General features: G+C 40.1%; 1 protein-coding gene across 1 annotated transcript; it reads left to right on the top strand.

Moving 5' to 3' along the window:
- Nucleotides 1-8,348: 8,348 nt before the first annotated feature.
- ZNF281 (zinc finger protein 281) lies at nucleotides 8,349-13,095 on the top strand. The gene has a single exon (XM_058808892.1). The coding sequence runs from the start codon at nucleotides 8,349-8,351 to the stop codon at nucleotides 10,965-10,967; it is 2,619 nt and encodes an 872-aa protein (XP_058664875.1). The 3' UTR covers nucleotides 10,968-13,095.
- The last annotated feature ends 9,845 nt before the right edge of the window (nucleotides 13,096-22,940 follow it).

Genomic DNA, 22,940 nt, shown 5'->3' with positions numbered 1-22,940 from the left:
TATGAAAATTATGAAGAGTCCTTCAAAGCACAGGGCACAGAGGGTTTTACTGCCAGACTGGCAGCAGAATTTCAAAGGCATGTTTGGAACCCACCATACAATAGAAATGTAAATTGCTGAGATAGCTTGATCCTGCATGAGCAATCAGAACCCATCACGGCTTTCACAATCGTGGAAGTGGCAGGGCTGGCTCATGAAAGAACTCAAATTGTAAACTGCACATGTTTGCTATGCAACAAAGTGAAATGTAAGTATGACCCTTGGAAACTATTTTCACATGAATGTTTTTATGCTTAGAATAAATTTCTAAGTTTCTTGCCCAAAGCAATCTACTGTACATTTGCATGTGGATCTTTGCAAGCATCTGACTTTTTCCTTTTCCTTCTGGATTATTATCCTTTTGAGAATATAAAAACCTAATATTTGTAACTTTTTTCATATTATCATGAAAACCAGGGCCCATCTGGCAAGCAAGGATTAAAAGACAGAAAACAGGCAGCAGTAAAAAACCCCAAACTTGCAAGTCTGTTTCTGGGTAGTTGCTCATTTGGGTAAGTAAGTTTCAGATCCACACCAAGACATCAATATTTTCAACATAATCGACATAATTTTGAAAATACCAGTGTATTATTATGGGACTATCAACTATTTCCCAGATCTGCAACAGCAGTCAGATTCCAGCTCATTGAGACATTAATTTTGACGTCAGTGCAACTTGGATGTTTGAAGACCTTTCCAAATGTGGACCTAAGTGACAACATGTTGCAGATAGGTTTTGTGCTCATTTGTGTGTGTTGACTTATTTTGGGTGGAGCAGACCAAGAGCACGGATTAATTTTTTGTATGAAATATAAACCACTTCCCTGTGTGTTCCCAGTTCAGTAAGGGACTTAGAGAGAGTTTTATGCAATGAGAAATTGGGGGTTAGTGACAAGAGAAAGTAATCTCTTGAGTTGATGACAAGTAAAAGGAATGGATGCAGTTGGAAGAAGTTATAAGCCTGTAAAAGCAGGTGGAATGAAACTTGCAGTTCTTTCCCTGCAGCCAATATTCTAAGAACAAAAATGTATAGAAAGACATGTTTTGTACAGCAGTGGAATCATGCAAAGGCATAGCAAGACCAAGGTCTGGGAACACTGGTTGTTTTCAGACCACTATGTGTGTGAATAACAGAGTAGTGAAAAAAAGAACTGAAGGTCTCATCTCTCTGTGACTGGTGCTGTTTAGGTTTTTGATGTGTATGGTGATGGTGTGATTATGGTAATGAATTTTCTCAGAAAAAAACCCAACTGGCTTCATGTATTGCCTTTTTCTTGCTCTGAAAATATATCTTGATTTGTAAAGTAAAACTGGGAAAAGAAGAAACAGAAGCAGGAAACCTTTTCATAGTATGATACATTTCCTTTAAAACTCCTGAATCCTGTAGCCCTGACTGTAATGCTTATAGACTTATTGCAAAAGTCAAGAGTTCTTCTTTAAGGACAGGAAGAAAATGGATCCTACTCACCTCAAAAAGCAGATTAACACAGGCTTGTCTAGGGACTCCAACAGGATCTTGGTAAGGGTAAAAGGTAAAAAATCTGTTGGATGACACATTTATGTCAGAAATTTGTTATACCTGGATTATGAAAGCTTATCCTGATAGTTAAATATCCTATTTTGCTTATGCAGAGAGGTGGACAGCTGACATCTCTAAGTCCATTCCAACTTTTTTTTTTTTTTAAACATGGGTATTTCCTATCATTCTAAACATACCTTTGTGCAGAGAGGTTATTGCTGGCTTTATCTAAAATAAACTTTAGGGCAGGCTAACATTTGGAATGCTAATCTACTAAGGCTGTGGAGAATGAGCTATTCTTTTGATATCCTAGATCCCAGTTATACTACTGGCACTTATATAGAATTTCATCTAATATTTTCTATATGGCTCTGTAAAAACTGTTTTTGTACTTCACTCCTTGCAGAGATTCTCAGTGTGGAATCCAGAGCTACACTCAACCTGTCCATTTCCACTTCACCTGACAGTAACAGAAATATCTCTTTAATATGGCTCAGAACTAGAGATGAACTGTCGGGTTCTCGATGCAACCGAGGCACAGCACAATTTATCTCTGAGGCCAAAGCCACGGCTCTGCTCAGGGTAAGTTACTGATTTGCCCCAGTACCTTTGCTGTGACAGTTTATTACTGCCAAATCTCTGTGGATCTGGTAATTAGCATTACAAAATTTCCGTTGATTTTGTTTTTTTCTGTTTTGCTTCTAGTTTTTATAGGCAGAAAATCCAACCCAGTCACATACTTTGCTCCTGCTTGCAAAGCCTGCAAGCACCAATTGAGTGATAACAACGAGAGCTGAAATAGTTGCCTGTGGGACAGTGACTTTGAAATTTCACAACAGTGCTGTTTCTAACTTCAGGCTTCCCAAATGTTGAAGAAAAGATTTCAAACTACTTCAACTGTGGTAGAAAAATCCCATAATTTTGATATTCTTTGCATTAAAACTGATGCTGTATGACAAAAGTTTCCTGAGACTTACAGTTTCTAGCACGGGTCTAGATTTAAAACAAAGAGTAAATTCTTAATCTCTCCTTGCTGAGACAATTTTTATTTTTTTAGGATTACAGAAAGACTGATTGTGTGAGTAACAAAAATTCTATTTGCAGGCTGCAGTTTCTGTTGCTGCAGTAATGTTATTTTTTAATTTATGAAAAAAGCAGTATTAGTCCAGTATAGCTGCATGTGATCTATCTTTATCTCTTCCATAAATCATAAAATTTCTTGCAATCCAACAATTTACAGTGCTGGAGATTTTTAATGCTTTTAAATATTGAATTGTTTTTATTAGGTGTTGATTTATTTAGAATATATTCCATTGATTTTTATTCTTCTACAGTTCTTCTCTCTAGTGTTTACATGCATATTTTGCTAATATGGTTTTATTTAATTGATCTTTTGAGGTATTACAATTAGGATTTTAGTAGCTGTGATTCCTTAATGATCCTTTTCAGTTGTCAAACAAATCAGAGACTGAATGCTTAAAGAGAAGGATGAAGTAATTTCACATTCTCAAGAATGTGTATATTGAAAAAATGCTGAAATTTAAAATATTGAAAGTATCAGTGTAGCAGTCTCAACACACCAAAAAATGATTGCAATTTATTGTCTAATCTTGAATGAAATATGTCCATACAAAAAAATGTCAAATAGTAACAGAAGGAGAGGCAAGCATTAAAATCATGGAAAGAAACTTCTGATAAAAACGACTGCCATGCAAATTTCTGTTGCCCTAAAGCAGAATGAACTTGTGATAAGAGTGTCAACTTTCAGTAGTACCACCCAAACTGGAACAGATCCTGACAAACTTGCTAGAGATTAGAACTGTCCAGATACTGATTTATTCAAGATAGCAAGGACAATTCAGGCAAGAGCTGCCAAATTTCAAAGCTGAGCAATCCATTCCTGCCCTGCCCTGCCCAGAGTGACAGTCAGAGATGTAATTAAGCAGGGCTTTTCTCAGATTCCAAAAGGCAGAATTCAAACTCTGCTGAAGGTTTTTAACTTCTCTTTAGTCTACCAAGAACACATCCTCCTTTGGCATGAGACCTGAAAAATGGCAGGTGTGCTTGCATGTTCTCTTTTGTCCAACATGGCCGGATTTTCTGTCTAGAATCCTTTTCCTTTTCAAGGCATAGATGGCTTATTCTAGATGTGGATGGATTTGTTACTGAGCAGAACGGGCTACAAATTCCTCTGGGGGTTCACATGTGCTATCGAACACAAAAAATACAAATGTGCTTTCCTTCCTGAAGGAATTTTACTTTATTGAACAGGTAACATAAACATTTCTGGATAAAATTACTGGCTTGGTCATAACACTGTTTAATTCCCAGAAGTCAATGAATATCTGACCAGCCTGAGCAACTGAGGCAGCTGCTCACAGAACCACACTGCTGCTGACACCAGGGCTCACTGAAAAACACAGAGGAGCTCTTTTTGCAACTAATGAGCTAAAGAAAGCAAACTATCAATTATGTAAGACCACATTATTAACATTTCAAACCACCTGAGGCTCTGCACCTCTTTATTTTCACCACAGATGGACCACACAACTATCCTGTACAGGTAATTGCTGATGACAGCATTGTGTGGAAAATGACCCCTCATTACCAGCTGTGGGTGCCAAGACCTCGTAACTCATTTGAGGCAATAAGTAAAATCCTTGTTGAGCTGATTCTCTTAGAATAATTTGATGTTGGAGGACACCCCCACTCTGAGATAAAGCAAGACAAAAAGCTCCCAGAAGTCTACAATAATTAAGATAAGAAAGTCCACAACATTTCATATTTCTAACAGTTAAATATTCAAAGGAGTTGTTATCAAGTTAAAGAAAAGCAAAAACTTGGCATGCCAATTTAAGCTCTGGAATCTTTAATGATTTGTTTCAAGTTTTCTGTAAGATTAGTGAATATCCAAACTTAAGTAGTTAACTACTTTGTTTTTCTGGGATGATATGAGATTCACAGACTTCAGAAGAGACTCAGAAGCAATTATCACATTATTTTTGCATACCTAGGTTAAAAAGAGCATTCTAATCTTGAAAGTCTAAAATGTATATTTTTTAAACTTTTTTTTACTCTTTATATCAGAGCAACCAGTACTGCATGGCAAGAGTTTTAACTCATGAAAGTACCTGAATAACAAGCAGCATGTGGTTTTACTCTCTCTTCTGGGATCAGCCTGAGAAATTTATATATATGTATTTTTTTTCCCTTTTCTTTCATCTTAACAGCTGATTATTTGTTGCCTCCCTCTCTATGACAGCTACCCATAGCAGCCTCTTGCCTGGTATGGAAATCCCTAAAATCCTGGGAACTTGAAATGAAAATAGGAGGAATAAAAGGTGTTGACTTTGTACCCCCTCCTTTTTTAATGTAGATTTCAGATGAGTCTGTGTTGGGAGACTCAGAATGGTCCACTAACTCTATATTTAGAGATAACTGGGATTTTATTCCACAAACAGTTTGTCTGTAAGTCACTTATGTGAGTTGCAAGCTTCAGGATTGTGGCAGTTCTGTTTGTAAACGAGCACCATAATATAATTGTGATACATATTGTAGGAAAACGCACACAAACCCACAGCTGGCTCTTTTTGAATCTATTCTTACTTATTGTTGAGTTCATTGATGTAACCTGAAAAATAACTGAAAGGAAGTGTTGGATTTCAGCTTCTTTGAAAAACTAAACAAAAGAAATTAGGCAGAAGTTCTCTCTCCCAAGAGTTTTATGCTAGCATTGGGTAACCCATGGAATTATTACATATCAATGGTACTTCTTACTCCTCTCTGCTTAATAACATAGTGATTTTGCTGATGAGCAAATCCAGAATTAATCCAAAAGTCTTCAAGTAATTTGCATGTTGGATTGAAAAGTTGCAATTTGTTTGCTATTCAAATGCAGTTTCTTACCAGAAAATATTTTTGGTTTGAAAATCAGGATTTTTTTCCCTGATTCCCAAATTCAAATTCCCAATTTTAAGTACTAATATTACAAGGTAGGGTAATTTTACAAATAAGTTTAAAAATAAGTTATAAACCCACAGTGAATCTGAATTACAGAAGCATTTTCATAGCAAACTATGTATGTTTTGCATTTATTTCCATTTGTAATTCTATTCTTCACAGTAATTTGAGTATGTTTTTCAGGATTCTGCCTGCAGATTGCAAGAATCAGTACCAAGCTGCACTATTAACTCAGATCCTGGACACACACCCTTCAACAAGGTGAATATGTTCAGGAGAACTGATCGAAGTATTTTGTTTGGTTTTAGCTTGTTTAATCTAATAAGAGGCCAATGTGAAACAAGCCCTTAAAATAACTTTGGTGATTCATGTATGTTATCTGCTTGGGTTATTTTTTTTCTGTCCTTGTACATTTCTTATTTTCTTCCTATTTAAGTTTCTAAAATAATTAAGTGTACGCATTTGTCAATACTTAAGTGGGAGTATATCTTTAATGTAGAATTTGGTAGTGTATGTTTTCTTACTTTCAGTTTTACAGAAAGTAGTATCAGAAGTAGAGATTGTTCACTCCTCAGTTTGCCTTAGCATCTTCCTATTGTCACTTTCTGAAATAAATTTTTTTTGTTGGTCGAAAGACCATTCAAATATAAAATTAAATTTTCTAAATAATGTTATGGATCTTTTGGTGTTAAGTTTTTCATTTTCAAACAGTTGAATATCACAGTATAGTTGATGCACTCCCATGTTATCAAATAAATGCTCAAGGTACAGCTTATAATGTTGAAAAATAGAAAAATAAATTGACCTTGATGAAGTGTGTCTTCTTTTGTCTGTTCCCAGGAAAGTTTATTTCAGGTATTTCTACTGCTGAAATGATTAGAGTTAACAGCTTTTTCCCTCCATTTTATTTTACAGGGTCTCTTCATCTTCCTGATATATGGGGTGTACAAGACAGAGGTAAGTCTGCTTGGAGTATCTCAAGGCTGACAGAGTGAATGAGAGAAATGACAGGTTTCTTATCTTGATAACTGAGGGACAAAGTTGGCTTTCCATACGAGTGTCCTACTGCCCTTCATGCTTGGACTGGCTTATATGCATCCCAGCTTACCATTAAACACAGACACCCTGAATAAAGGGACAGACTCATTTCTCATAGGCTTTGACTAATATTTTACTGCTGCTTTAAGTTTTTTGAATTCCTGGTCTGTCTTTTAACACTTAGCTAAACCTGACAATCCTAAACTGTTGTAATCCAATGTACATTTTGAAATTAACTGTTAGTTTACATGCTATAAAATATTTAAATTATAAAAAGACCTAGTTTTATTTAACAAAATTTTGAAGTACAGAAATGGCATAAAATTCCACTTTTTTCATCAATCAGATATGTTTAAAATTTTAAAATCTGACCCGAGCCTTTGTAGCAGTCAGGGTTATGAAAAGTACTTGCTATTACAGGGTTATACAGTACTTGCTATATTATATTATAGGCTCACCTCTCATAAAGGAAAATATCTTTGACAGATAAAGCCTAAAAATTTTAAGGAATATATCCACCTTGCTCTGTTACTTCCATTACATCAATAATAAAAGTTAGTTTTAATATGTTTAATTCCAAATTTTTAAGCTAAGGTACCCCTCTAATGCTTGCATTTTAAAATCTTACAGAAAGACAAAAATCTTTTGAAGTAAGCACTCAGAAATTAAGCAGAATTCAATTTATATTTTATTATCCTACAAGGAGGGCATGGACTATTAGAAAAATAGTGGAAAAGGTCTCCTGATTAACCGAGGTAAGTTACTATTTCAAAATAACAATTTTATCTCCTTTCTAGCGTAAGGATGAATTATTTCCGTTCACGCAGCTCAAGCAATGAGCATCGTTAGAACGGGTTGTGCTGTGCAGGGGGCCCAAGAGCCCCGGGGAGCTGAGCTGCCGGCGTGTCCCAGCCCGCGGGGGCCAGGGCTGCACTCCGCGCTCCCAGGCGGCGGCTGTGGGAGGCTGGCACGGCAGCCCCGCCGGGCAGCGTGTGCATGGCCGGGAGCGTGGGAGCAGTGTGCCCGATGGACACATCCCAGTGAACACAGCCGTGCTTCGGGATCTCGGTGGCGTTACGTGCGTCTCATGGCACTGCTCTGGGGTCAAACATCAACACCCTCGAGCCTTTGTTAAAAATCTCAATTTTAGCCTTTCTGTATCTGCCGCTTCTCCACCCGCGTCGCGAGAGCCGCAGCCGCTGCCCGCGCTGGGGCTTGGCACAGCCCGGGACCGGCCCTGCCGCGCGTTCCGGGGCAGCACCTGCGCTCCGCTCCCGGGCTGCGCCCGTCCCGCCGCGGGCGGGCGGCGCTGCCGGGTCCCGTTATCCGGGCCGTGCCGGGGGCGGAGGCCGTGCCCGGCTCTGCCCGCAGGGATCCCGCGGCTTCCGGAGCGCGTCCCGGCGGTGCCGCTCGGCCCGGCCCGGCCCCGCGCTGGGCAGCGCCCACCCTACGCCCCCCGCGCCGCGCCTGCGCGCCCGCGGCCCGTGCGGCCGAGGCTCCCAGCGTGCCGCGCGGCGCGCATGTGCGGCGGGGCGGGCGCTGCTAATTCCATTGTGGAGCGGACGCGGCGATATTTGTAACTGGCGGCGGCGGCGGGAGCCGTAAGTGCAGCCGGGCCGGGGCCGCCGCGGGCGCGGGGCGGGAGGCGGCGATGCGCCCGGGCGGCGGCTGCCGGGCCGCCGAGGGAGCCGCCCGCTGAGCCGGCGCGGTCCGGCCGGCTGGCGGGCGGGCGGGCGGCGGGTCCCGCAGCCCCTCTGGGCCGCGCCTCCTCTCCGGCCCGCCTTCCCGGGGGATGAAACTCGGCAGCGGCTTCCTCGGCGGCGGCAAGAGGGCGGCGGCCATGGAGCCGACGTTCCCCCCCGGCATGGTGATGTTCAACCACCGCCTGCCCCCGGTCACCAGCTTCGCCCGGGCGGCCGCGCCCCCCGCGGCGGCCCAGCACCCCCCGCAGTGCGTGTTACCTCCGGCCGCCGCCGCCGCTTCCTCCACGGCGGCGGGCGAGCCCCCGGCGCCTCCGCCCCCGCAGGACGTGACTTTCAAGAAGGAGCCGGCGGGAGCTTTCCCCTCCGCGCCCTCCTCGCAGAGGAGCCCCTGGGGCTTCCTGCAGTCTCTGGTGAGCATCAAGCAAGAGAAGCCCAGCGAGCAGGAGGAGGAGCAGCAGTCGCAGCACCATCACCACTACGGGGGGCTTTTCGGGGGAGCGGCCGAGGAGAGACCCCCGGGCCTGGGCAGCGGCGAAGGAACCGGCCAGAGCGTGATCCAGGACCTCAGCCTTCTTCACCACCTGCACCAGCATCCCCACCGAGACCTGCTGCTGACCGGCAGAGGCGAGGGCGCTCCAGGGAGCGCGGGTGAGCCAAAGCACGACGCCCAGGTCAAGAAGGCAAAGAGGCCAAAGCCAGAAACTCAGGGAATCAAAGCCAAGCGGAAGCCGAGCGCTTCATCCAAACCCCCCCTGGTGGGAGATGGGGAAGGTGCCGTCGCGTCCCCCAACCAGAAACCTCACGTCTGCGAACACTGCAGTGCTGCCTTCAGGAGCTCCTATCACTTGCGCAGGCACGTGCTCATCCACACCGGAGAGAGGCCTTTCCAGTGCAGCCAGTGCAGCATGGGCTTCATCCAGAAGTACTTGCTGCAGAGACACGAGAAGATCCACAGTAGGGAGAAGCCTTTTGGGTGTGACCAGTGTAGTATGAAGTTCATCCAGAAGTACCACATGGAAAGACACAAGAGGACACATAGTGGAGAAAAGCCATACAAATGTGACACTTGTCAGCAGTATTTTTCAAGGACTGATAGACTGTTAAAGCACAGAAGAACATGTGGTGAAGCCATAGGTAAAGCAGGGGCCGGAATGGAGCCTGGATCATCAAATAGCATGGGTAGCTTGGCTGCATTGTCTCAGGGAAATACAAGTTCCTCAAGGAGAAAAAGTAAAACAAAAAATACGTCCACTGAAAACAAAGGAAGCAAGTGTAGCAGCAAAATCGCTGAATCTCAAGTTACAAGTAATGTGGCCATGCCAAGTTATGCAGTTGATATTCCAATTGTGTCTTCCAGTGGTGGTCTAGTTGGCACAGGTGTAGAAGAACTTCAGAAAAAGGTGCCAAAATTGGTGTTGAAAAAAGCGAGCAGAAAACAAGGAGACAAAAATTACCTTAATTTTGTATCACCACTGCCAGATATTTTGGGGCAAAAACCACTGTCTGGGAAACAGAGTGGCTCTCTAGGCCTAGTAGCCAATACCGGTGTAGAATCTATTGGCCTTCTCCAAAGTACAGGTGGTAAACCGGGTCAGATAAGTAGCAATTATGATGATGCCATGCAGTTTTCAAAGAAAAGAAGATACTTACAAACTGCAAGCAGTAACAGTGCCTTTTCACTTAATGTCGGACACATGACTTCCCAGCAGTCCGTCATCCAGTCTCCAGGTGTTAGCGTTATGGATAACGAAGCTCCTTTATCTCTTATTGATTCAACATCTTTAAATAATGAAATCAAGTCTTGCCATGACAAGTCTGGTATTCCTGATGAAGTCTTACAGAGCCTTTTGGACCAGTACTCTCACAAATCAGAAGGCCAGAAAGAAGATCCTTTCAGTATAACTGAACAGCGTGTGGACTTGCACACCTCAGGAGAACATTCAGACATGGTTCAGGAAGAAAACTTGAGCCCTAACTCTCAAACAGTTTCAAACGATAAGGCAAGCATGTTGCAAGAATACTCAAAATACCTCCAACAAGCCTTTGAAAGAACAACCAACAGCACTGGTTTTGCTTTTGGACCCAGTTTCCAGTTTGTTAGCTTGTCTTCAACTCTCCATAACCACACTCTGTTTCCAGACAAGCAGATATACACTACATCTCCCCTTGAGTGTGGCTTCAGCCAGTCCGTTACCTCAGTATTGCCAACTGCGTTGCCAAAACCTCCATTTGGGATGTTGCTTGGCTCTCAGCCAGGCTTTTACTTGTCTGCTTTGGAGGCTTCGCATCAACAGTTGACTCCTTCTCAAGAGCTGGATGATCTCATCGATCCACAGAAAAACTTGGAGACTTCGTCGAACTACCAGTCAACATCTCAGAAACTGACTGGCCAGAAGGAACAGAAAAACTTAGAATCCTCAACGAGCTTTCAGATCCCATCTCAGGAGTTAACCAGCCAGATAGATCCTCAGAAGGACATAGAGCCTAGAGCAACCTACCAGATCGAGAACTTTGCACAAGCGTTTGGTTCTCAGTTCAAGTCGGGCAGCAGGGTGCCAATGACTTTTATCACTAACTCTAATGGAGAAGTGGACCATAGAGTAAGGACTTCAGTGTCAGATTTCTCAGGGTATACAAATATGATGTCTGATGTAAGTGAGCCATGTAGTACACGAGTAAAAACCCCAACCAGCCAGAGTTACAGGTAAGGTCCTGACTGTGACCAGGCTGTGGGGTCTTCTTAATGTAATTTGTTTTACTTTGACAACACTGCCATTGGAATGTTTCTACACGGTCCTTTTAAGAATAATGTAACATGCCCTTTCAATGCAACTTTTCATATTTAGTTTATTTTGTTAGTGTGATTTTTTTTAGCTCTGTTTATTATGGTTTTTAATCAAAAATCAATAGTTTTAAAATAGCATTTTTGTTCAAGTGACAATGTTTAGCAATCAAATTTACATTATGTAGATTGTCAGGGAATAGCCCAAGATTTTAAAATGCAAAAAATTAACTTTGTTCCTAGGACTAAAGTTTATTCTAATTGCTTTACTCTCAGGAAAGTGTAATGAAGCATGGGAATTCTATGCACCGCAAGTGTATTGGAACTTCCAATTTACAGATGATGACAAATATATCTCAGCTTTTTAAGGAAGGGATCTTTGACATTTCAAATTGCTGTCTCTTATGTCAGCTGATCTGAAAGAATTTTGCTACCTAAATCTTGTTGTTTTTAAAGTACTCCTGTTCTTCCAGGTGATGCTCATTCCAGGCAGGTGGAGCAAATATTCTTGGGTCTGCACGATGAGCCCAGCACGGTAGCTTTAATTGAACAGTAATGTCCCCAGAACTTCTGTGTAAGACTGTAATTCCGTAAAGAGATTCTGTTGACACAAACCGTGAGAGCAAAATGTGTGCAGCTGGTTCATGTCATTAGAACCCCAACTTGAAACTACAGTCCTAATCCAGATAGGGTTTTGGGATACATTATTTGTTACACACGGTTCAAAAAAGTCCATCTTCTGCTCTTCCCCTTCTCACATTCTTTTAGTGTAAAGGGTTCCCTCTATTTTATTGTGTTCCTGGTTCCTCTGGACTTGATCTTGGTTGTCTACCTGCCCCCCCACCCACCTCCCCTTCCCTACTCCTTTTTTTTTTCCCTTTTCCCCTACTCTCTCTCATCCCAAACTAATAGCTAGCATTTAAAAAGATTTACATTCCAGAAAGTGCATATTTTATGATGTACTTTCTGATGTCTTATGACATCAGGTGATGAACAATGAACGCCCACCTGTTTTAGAACGATGTCGAGGTTTCCATGTACCGTAAGAAATAATCGACTCCCAGTTGTACATAGTGAGGCCCCTATCCTGCATCAGGATCAGCTACCACAGACCCCTGTGCCCAGCAGTGTCCTGGTGGTGTCACTGGAGCTCTTTATGGAGAGAGGGGCTTGCAGCAGTTCATCATGGCAGGCTTTTAGGGCCTAAGGCTGCAATTCCATCAAAGGATTCTGGTGATGGCATCAACTACAAAAGTAGAACTTGAGTGGCTTGTTAATATCAACAGAACTTTTCTTTGGAATTATTGCCTTACTTTCTGTATATTTTGTGGTACATTATTTATTATATGTGAATCCTGATTAATGCCTGTGGAGCCATGGAAACCTGCTAGAAATACTGGTGGCCATTCAAAGCTGCTGAAACGCAGTGGCACTGCTCTAAACCACTTTTTGCAAATGAATTTTTTGATTAGTTTTTTAATGTAATTTTTGGTGATGTTTATGATGATGGTTTTTTATGTACTCTTGGTGATGTTTCAGTCTTATGTACTTTTCTGTTGTCAGGAAGGTACCAGTGGTTGTTTGCAGTCTTATTGTGTAATCAGCCTATTACAGGCTTCCATGTATAATAAAGTTATTAACATTGTGCAAGTGTAAAACACTTCTGTTATGAAAGTGGTGTATTATTAAAGGAATTGTTACAAAAATCCTGGGTAATTTCTCCTGTTGTCCCTCACCACTATGAATAGAAACCTGAGCCCATTCGTGACCTCTTGCTAGTAAACTTTTCCCCCCCCTCACTAACCTAGAGTTTTTTCTCATAGAATCTGTAACTCCATTAACTTTTTATTTATACTTGAATCTGTATTTCATGCTATTTCAGTTTAAATAATCAAATAACAACAGTTCTTTGAACACAGAACCCAGCCTGTTATCAGGGATGGAATAGTCCGTAACCACTGTGTTGGCTTTTTTAGTACCTCCTTTTCTTTTGTTTTACAGAGGTTATAATTTACATTCTTTATATTGTGTGTAGTAGAAGTTGCATATGTATTGTTCTGGCTGTTTGCTTTAACTTAATAAAATCCATTATTCACAAAATTATAAAGGCATCACTTCTATTATCCAATCATGCTTTTGATAACTTAATAAGGAAACATTAGGAGATTAAATTTTGAGAAGGAATAATATTACTTCCTGGAAGGTTTTCTGTTTGTTTTCTTCAGTTTCCTTTTGAGTCAAATAATCAAAATGTGCTACAGGGGTCTAATTCATACCTTTAGCTTAGCAAAACTTAACAAATTTCCTGAAGTTAAATGTTTATACAGCCTCATCTTTTTAAGTCTTTGATTTTAGTTAAAGATGTCTAAATTGCATATTGTTAACTGCAAAGACTTTTCATAATTGCTGGAAGTTCAGACTATACTGTACATTAACTTAATTCAAGGTAAAGATTGTAGAAAATTCTGTATATGCTTTTTGCAGGTATTATTTGGTTGTAATTTCCCCCTCACCCTTCTGTTAATTCCTGCATTATAATGAAAGTCGTGTGAAAGTACTACTATAGCAAAATACTTGAAAGCATTTTAGGTAATCTCAAGGTAGGTTGTGGATTTACTTAGCCTGTATTTTTCTTCAACTTTGCATGTGTATTTCAATCAAGGCAGTGACATGGATGAGAAAAATCCTTGGCATGTTGAAAAACAAGCACAAAAACCTTACAAAAAGTAAATATGGAATATACTCAATGTCTAATCAGAATGTTGCTAGGAATCATTTAAAAGTATGATGGGAAAATGTAGTGGGATTTTATAAGCTCTTTGCACAGCTTAGTCCTTCAAACATGTTTCTAAATAGAGCAGAACAAAACATTTTTCTACTTTAATAAGGAGTTCAAATTTTATTGTAATGAAAGTAGGGATATGTTAAAATTGCATGCAAATCAGGCTGTGGCTTTACCTGGTACATATTTGAAAACTGCATAGTAGCAGTTAACCCATGTGAACTTTATTTAGGGATGTGTGGGTGAGAAAAGGGAAAGGGAAAGCAAACTGGCTCTTGAATTCTTTTCCACTTTATGTCAAGGTTTAGTTTGTTGTTTTTAAATGAGTTATGGGAGGGGAATGATAACCTCCTGCCTACCAATTACAGGACTGTAAAGAATTCATAGATGTAATGATATAAAATGCTGCATAAACCGTTACACTTCCTCTTAGGGTAGTTCACATAGCATTATTGCCTTGGAACCTAGTGCACAATGATACATTGGACTGTGATTGCACCTCTTGTCCCAAGCCACTGAAAGTGCTTGTCTGACCTGCCTGCATATGATCTAGAAGAGCTAACTAAATTTTTTTGTAGTTCCTGAATTACTTCAAATGTATGCAAACTTGTGGGAGAAATACTAGCGTAAGAAACTGAAATGAAAGGAGAATAAAAAAGTGAAAACAGAATGATGTGAAGGGTATGCAATTTCAGGCTTATGGACTACTGATGAAGAAAAGCAGCTTGATGCCTCATGGAGACCTTGAGAAGCTACTGGAATAATTCAATGTATTCTGTTAGTGGTTTTTTGTTTCAATTGTTTAGTCTTCCCCTCACTCCCAGCATTATATGCTTGATAACAGTGTATTTGTCTGAATGATGCTTCTGCTGGTTTTTTTTTCCCACCAACTAGAAATCAGTCTTGTTCATGTGAGGCTGCTGTTGTGGCTGTGGCAATGTTTGTAACACCCGGGAAGATACATGTGAGAATGTGTAAGTTACCAGCTCAATACTCCAGTGGTTGAAGGAATCAGGTCACTTTAAAATCAAATATCCTGTTTACAGCCCCTGCTGACTACCAGCTTTAAACATTTGAGCTGTAATTTTCCAGGCAGTCTGTCTCATGCTCTATGCACTATCTTTCTCTGGAAAACTTTGCAAAAATAGCCCATGTATTTCCTCAAATTAGATTAAGGAAGAAAACTTTCTTGTTCCACTGGTGTTTTCATCCCATGCTTCTTCAAAACCAAGTAAGTGTCATCCTCCCCTACCTAGGACTTTAGACTGTGTCCATGGATGTCCCTTGTTGAATCACTGCTTGTGAAACCTGATAAGTTTCTGAAAAATGCTTTTATGTTCAGAAATGGGAAAGTTTGGTAGCTGTATCTCCAAAGATGATCCCTCCAGGACAATGCATCAGGCTGTTTCAGTCATTTGGTGTGTTAGCCCAAGTGGCAGTCCTTTTTCTAATGTGTTGTTTATTGTAAGAGGAATCTTTTCTTGCTGCTTATATAAACTGCAGTGTTCACTTTTAATGTTTTTCTCAGGTGATTTTTGTGCATTTTTTTTGTTTGTACAAACACCTAGGAAAATATGGTTTACTGTTGTGCACATCATTTGGAACACAGGATGTATACCCTGCTTAGCAAGTGAATGACTCTCATAAACTTTTAATCTGTGTTGTTTGAAACACATTTCAAACACATTTCTGCAGCCTCATCCTGCAGAGTCCTGCTTCATGCTCTGAGTGTCATCCTGCTTGATGTGGATACAAAGAGCAAGGCAGTGTTGCTTGGAAGAAATTCTCTGTCATTGTGTCATCAGTCTGTTGTACATTTGAGATGGGGTGAATTGAGAAATCAACAAAGATTTGGTTCTGGCATTTTTTAACTTAAAATGCTTCATAATCTTTACAGTAGTGTAAATTTTTGTATACAATGTACTGCTTGGTTTTCATATTGATACTTTTTAATATTTTGATTTTATTAATTGGATAATGGATCTGATAATCTGAAACCCAAGGTTCTCCTTAGTAATGGGATGCTGCCACACTAGAAAGCTGTCCTGGCTTGAAATTTGCTAAAATATTGTGTAGTCAGATTAAAATGAAGAAAGAATTAAGAACTGATTTAAGAATATATTTTAAAATTATTTTAATATACTCTGTCTTACCTGAAATGTATCTTAAATAGTCTCTTATTTAGCGCTGCAGTTAGCAAAACATTCTGTGAGCTAATGAGGCATGTAGTGGTCATTATACAGGATCTGCAACAAGCAGATACCTGCAATATCCAGATACTCTGTAGTAGCTCATGTGCCACCTTTGATGCTAAAACTTGCTTAATCTAAAGCAAGGGTTATTACCCTTCAGAATATTCCTGTGTCTTGTTCAGAAGGATCCTTTACTTTGTGCTGTTGGCAAAAGATTTCATTTTAATTTTTATCTCAAAGGTCAAAAGGCTGGTTGATTTTCATCCCAGATTTCTCCTTACAGTGTGTGGTTATCTCTGTGCATGTACTGTGTTCCCACTGGATAGGTTGGAGACTTGACTGGGATATGATGTGTGTGGGTGCTGGCATATGGCCAGAAATTATATTGAGGATGGATCAGGCTGCTCAAAAATTCTGAATATTTTTTTTTTCTGAAGGGGGAACAATACCTCACAGGTAGGAATGTTTCCAGATGGTATTATATTCTGAGATGAATGGGAATAAGATTGGGCTGAGACCTGTGTAGAGTAGAATTTACAAAGAAATCCATGTGCAATTCGATGAGTGACAAGGTTTAGAATCACTTTAATTTGCTTTCCAGTAATGAGGAAATATATGGATGTGTAATAAAACATCTTGCATGATTTGCTGAGGTGCTTTAAATTCTAGTGGGTAAAATATGTCAATGGATCATCTTACCTCTTAAAGAAAATGATCTCTAGAATGAAAAATACATTCTCTAGGAAGCTGCTTGGTAATCCTGGAAAATGAGGCTAATAAGGACTAGCTTCTTCAGCTGCAGAGGGCATTCATGTTGTGTTAGCTCTCTGCTTGGAATTCGGTCAGGATGGTGGTAACACATTTACTTGCGGCAGCTCCTGGCCCCACGCTCTCTCCAGGGGCAGAAGGCACTCCCAGGGTCCTGGCAGAGAGGACATGGCCTGCCCTGCATGTGCAGCTGGGCTCAGGCCAGGGGCTGGAAGGGGAGAGACAGCACAGCCAGCTCTGCTTCTCACAGCACTGAGGGTTTGGGAAGTGTTTCCAAGCACTGATTCACTCTGTGAAACTGAAATGCAGAGATCTGAGCAAAAAGTCTGCTAGCTCAGGTTTGGCCAGAGGGCTGAATAACCCCAGGTGTTATTCAGCAGTGATCAGTGGAGATGTGACGCTTAAACTATTTAACCTGTTTAGCTTAAGAAATCTGTGAGAGGTAGCTCATATTGTATCATGTTCATGTACTTGGTCCATCAAGCCTTACAACTAAACATTTACACTTGGTAATCTTAGTGTAAAGTCTGTATGAAATACATAGGTGATTTATAATTTACTTCACAATAATTCTTAATTAAAACTTCTTTCCAGTCATTTAATATTAGCCTGGGGACATGGGAGTTAAAATGATGATTCTTTTTGTGTTCTTGGACTTTTGCAGAGATGGCAATTTTTGTGCAGCGATACTAAATTTTATTATTTAGTTTGGAGTTGAGAGACATTTTAGAGTTAAAGTATTTTCATATTTTATGTGGTGGTTGTAGAAATCATATTTACACGTTATCTTAAGAGTGTAAGATTCAAAGAGAGTAAGACTGCTGAAATCTTTAGTTTTTACATTTTTTAACACCATATTCTGATGCTTGCATGTTTTGTTCTTCTCACAATGAAGCTAAATTAAAATCTCTGAGAAAGAGGTCCCTCTAATATAGCATAATGAAGTCTTTAAATGGGTACAGTTGTAGGTCATGGTGAATAGGAATGCAGTGACCTTTGTCTTGACAATGAAGCTGACACAAGCTTCTCAGAGCTGTTCTTTTTTTTATTATTTCTCCGCCAGAAAGGACACAAATAAAACAGAGGATTCCCCTTCTCCCATCAGTGAACAAAATCAAAAGACTAGAAAATGTGTTGTAACTTGTCAGTTTGCAAAATCTAGGAATAACACTGACTTCTTTCTCAATATAGACACTGCTGCTGGAACAATTTGTGGCAAGGAGTTGGGAAAGGAAGGAAAGTCTACTTGATTGCCCATATGACTGGTAAAGGGCCTTCCAGTTTCTTAAGGTACTTTCTAACAGCCTGTTTTGATTTTGGGATACACAGCAGCAAGGCAATATTATTTGTAATACTTACAGTTTTGTATCTAGAAAAATCACAAATCTTCCTTCATTTTACATTCACTTTTCAGTCATTCATTTTACACTCAAGCTTTTGCAGCACAGTGCAGGCTTGCAATGTACTGTGTTGGAATCTAGTAAGGCTTGAATTTCTTGGTGGCCCGTGTAAGAAAGTGAAGCACATAAAAATGGCTGTTTCCTTTGGGGAGATGCTGTGGCTCTATCCAACTTCAGCAGAGACTTGTGAATTGCAGTGCTCAGCAATTTTCTTTAACCATAGAGAATCATCTGTCATTCTTAAATAATGGCACTACCTGCTGTTTTAGGACTTTCTCAAGGCTTCAGCACTGTTAATCTGAATTGTGCTGCCTCTTGTAGAGGAGAGGCCTGGGTGGCAGAGCAAACTTAACCTGTGCAGTCAAGGTAACGAATGGAGACTTGTTCCTTTTCTAAGAAGTCATAGCTACAGGACTGGTTCTCTATGATCCAGATAATGATGTTTTTTATTTTTAGCCAAGGACTAAAACTACATGTTTTTTTTGAAGAGAAGCTTGTTTACTCAATGATGATGAATGATATTCCCAAAAGACAACAGCCTGGGTGAGTACCTGGAACAGGTATTTTTATTGGGAATGTACCTCTCTGAGAATATGCTTCATCAAAAGGAAAAAAAGAAAGAAAATAAAAGTTTAGAATATCCACATGTTATATCAGAGCTGTGTAAACTGAAAGAGTGAAACAGCAGTTAACATATAATATTAGAATTTTTTAAAACCTATTTCAGGAAAACAATACACTGATGGCCTATAAATGGATCTAGTGGACAGTGAGAAGTGACTTCAATAGATGAAAATAAAAAGATATGTGAGACAGTATGTTAATGTTTGGCTAGAAATAATTAACTTGTTGTTTTCTATAAATGAGAAGACATACTCATAAAGCTTACTTAATAAGCTGGAACATGACCAATTTGATTCCAGAACAGCAGTATGCCCTTGTGGCAAAAAAAAGGAGTCCAGCAGTGCCACAGGGATGAAATAAGCGCCTGGATTCACTTTGATAGTAGGAGAGAGCTATGAGTGTTCAGTCTGGAGAACACCAGGCTCAGCAGGATCTCATCAATGCCTACAAATGCCTAAGGAGAAAGAATGAAGATGAGGGAGCCAGACTCTTTGCAGTACTACCCCCTGGCAGGACAAGAGGTAATGGGCACAAATTAAAACATGAAATTCCACAAGAACATTACTGGGAGGGTTGTCAAACAGAGAAGTAAGTTCCCAGAAAAGTCATTGAAGGTCAGCCTGTGGAGATATTTGAAGCTCAACTGCACATGATTCAGGACAGACCGCTCTACCTGACGTGGCTTGAGCAGGGGATTTGGGTAAGATGAACTCAAGAGGTCCTTTCCAACATCAATAATTCTGTGATTCTCTCTGATTGGTGCTCTGTGCCAAACAGCAAGGACAGGTTCCATGCTGAAGAGACAGTGAGTGTCTCTAGGAAGCAGTACAATGGTGTGACTCAAAGTCCATTGTTTGATGGAACAAATGGGCTCAGGAATTCAGAATGCTGTTGGGACTCTGGTAAGTAGTTCAATGTTTCTGATATCTAGCTTGGACACTTGAGTCTGCCTTAACTTGCAGGCCTTTTCCATGACCTTCCTTAGACTTTTTTTAAAAGATTAAGAAGAAAAGATGGTGAAGGCATTGTGAAATAAAATATTCGCTGTTTCTATTAAATACAATACAAAATATAAAACATTCAATATGTAATATTTTTTATTTGTTACTTTGTTTTACTAACTTTCCTCCTTTCATTTTTGTTAATTGTTGAGGGTTACAAAAAGGAAACATCTAACTGACACTAATTTACCTGATGGGGAGATGGTAATTGCTTTTTCCCTCTTCTCCCCAAAGTTAGCTGAAATGGCCTGACTTGAAGCTGCTCTTGCTCAGACCTCATGCAGAGCAAAGCAAGGAGAATGCAGCTTCTGGTTTTGGTTCAGACTGTTGACTTGAAATCTTTCTTCTGGAGAAAGGCCGGCACAGAGCAGTATCTTATCAGTCTGTTGATAAGTCCTAACAGCATTAGGCTCTTTCAGGCATTGCTGTCAGCTGTTGTTCTGGTCATGGGCTCCGTTGTTGCAAAAGACTGTCTTGACAGGGTGAGGCAGATTTTTTTTTTTAAACAGAAAGCAAAAAATGATTAAAAAGGATAGGGATTAAAATGCATACAGTGAAGGGATGACGGCAGGAATGTAAGTTTTGTATTCCAGACGCCTTTCAAAGCTTAATCAAAGCTGGATATTATGGCAATGTCATTTGGGTCATGCTTGGTGGGTCTGGTCTGGCTGTTCCTCAGCATCAGGGCAGCAATGCTGAATGGTGCTGCAGTCAATCCTGAGCTTCCATGTCGTGAAAGCAGTCAGTTATAATAAGAAGTTTCATAATTTTCACATGTCTGTTGTAGATCTAGTTTTAAGTAATGGCTTTTAAGAGATGTCAGCATTTTTCTGACATACTTGCAACAGGCCTTTCTTTTCTCTGCTCTACACTTCTTTTGTTTGTTAGACTTGATTTCATCACAGACCTTGGGTTTTATCAGAGGGTGTTGTTTGGACTAACTCAGTATTTCCAACTTCAACTTTTCTGGCTTCTATAAATGGTAAGTCTTTGTTGGTTTATGCTTACAGATACATGTTGTCATGCTTTTAAACCCCTCTTTGTGCACACTCTGTGTATACTGGTATGTATTTGTCAAATATTCATAATGTAAATGCAATAAAAATTTCTGTGAAAATCCCTGTTTCTCTGACATGTTGCAATAGAAAAATATTATATTTTTTAAAGGGTAGGTACTGGAATAGTGTTTGTCTAAAGTGGTAGAGGACATTATCCTTTTTGACATGCAAAGCCATATTATTGCTGAACGCTGTGATTGTTGATTTTTATGAAACTTGTTGTTCTAATAATGTGGGAAGGCAGCCCTTTATTCATGTAAGTCAGTCTGTAATTGCTGAACTTAGGGGGATTTTCAGAAAATATTAAACAACTAAGCTGAGGACATATTTATGTCTTTAAGTAATCTTGATATTCTTCTACAGTTTTTCTGTATGTATTTTTCCTTTTTTTGGTTTTGGTTTGATTTTGCTTTTTTAAGATAGCAATCTGAAAACAGCCAGAATACCCCAAGGTGGACTTTCTGTTGGGGATCATCCTCTGGTTCAGTAAGTGGGTCTGAAGCCCTTGGATGAGAAGGACCATTGACATTTGAGTTAGAGAGTGACTGATGACAGTAGCTGGTTTCACCCTCCATGGAGCAGGACCAGGGGAGAACACACCTTTGGAGCTGTTGTCACGGTGCATGCAGATACCTCAGTAATGGTGTACTTGGTGATGTTGCTCTTTTGAGTGGGCTAGGAACAGCAACTCAAGAGGATGGACTCTTGTTATCTTGGCCTTGACCCTTGTTCCAGTCCTGCTTCTCTTTGTGCACTTAACCCAGTAAGCAAATACCAGTTGTCTCATTCAGACCTCCCTGTTCTGCAAGTCTCTGCCTCCCTCTTAGCTCCTGCTTTGCTATTTCCATTATCCTATGTGTAACCTCCTTCAGTCCTAATCTTGTTATTTCTGCTTCTGCATTCCTTGCCTGATCTGTTCCTGCATCCTGCCACATGTTCTGTTTTTCCCTCCTGTTCCAGATTCCATGTTTCTATGTATTATTTCCCTTTGTCTCTGCACAGATTTTATTTCTTTGCATGAGATGCAGAGGATTGGTATTTACTTGCCATGTGAATGTCTTGCTGCTGTTGGGATAAAGAGCTGCTATAAATGGCCTTTACATGAAGAGTTTGGTTTTACCCCTCTTGGCAGGGCAGGAGGCACATATCCAAGCCTACTGGAAGAATAGAGCCAACTACAGTTTTTCAGAAATTTATATCATGTGGATGAATTTAGGTAGATTTCCTTGACCATACACAGTAGTGTACACCTGTGACACAATGGATACATTGCTATTGAAACTCAGTCAGCTTTGGGAGTACCAGAGATTGCCCCCCCCCCTTTTGTTTTTTTCCTGTAACAGTTAAGACGATGTATTTTCCATTGACATTTTTCTTGAAAATGAACAGGGCTTTCTGAATAACTAATGTGTATATTTATTTTCATGCATATGTGTGCACAAGAAAGCATCTGACAGTGTCAAATGTGGTTGATGAAAATGTGATCAACATTGCAATCAGAAGCTTGACAACAAGATTGTGAAAGGTTTTGTGATAACATTTTAGAAGGCAAAACTATACACTGTTAATTAGAGTAGATCAGTTGAAATAACATTAAAGGTAATGGAGATGTAGAGAACTTTTCACAACTGAAACATCAGCAATTACATTGCCCTGGGCAGTAATGTTACCAGATCCAATGGGTAGTTTATCTGTTGCTGCAGGTTCCATATTCCTATAGAGGAGCTAGTGCTGCAAATTATCCAGTTGTAATGCAATAATCCATCAGACATCATCTCCTTTTGAAGGCTCTTTAATTGAATGAACTGCAGTATAAACAAGTTGTATGGTTACATATTTGAAAGTCCCAGAAGTATGTGACTTCCTTATTTTATTGCCCTTCCAAACCAATTTTTTGATTTGCAGTGAAGAATTTTAGAAGGATATTTCATTGTAGTAAACATTTAACTGTTCTAAATGTCTCTATGTAAATTAATACCAAATATTACAGCCTTTAAAAATATAAATGGAGTTTTATGGAGGATATTTATGAGAGGCGCCGCCTTCTTCCAGTAGTATCTGTAGCCAGAAATTA

Source organism: Ammospiza caudacuta, chromosome 7 (assembly GCF_027887145.1).
Source record: "Ammospiza caudacuta isolate bAmmCau1 chromosome 7, bAmmCau1.pri, whole genome shotgun sequence".
NCBI lineage: Eukaryota > Metazoa > Chordata > Aves > Passeriformes > Passerellidae > Ammospiza > Ammospiza caudacuta.
The sequence above is the reverse complement of the archived record's forward strand: the minus strand, read 5'-3'. Positions and strand labels throughout refer to the sequence as shown.

Bases quoted from the DNA above. Each gene is read 5' to 3' on its own strand.
- ZNF281 (XM_058808892.1), top strand. From the start codon at position 8,349: ATGAAACTCGGCAGCGGCTTCCTCGGCGGCGGCAAGAGGGCGGCGGCC.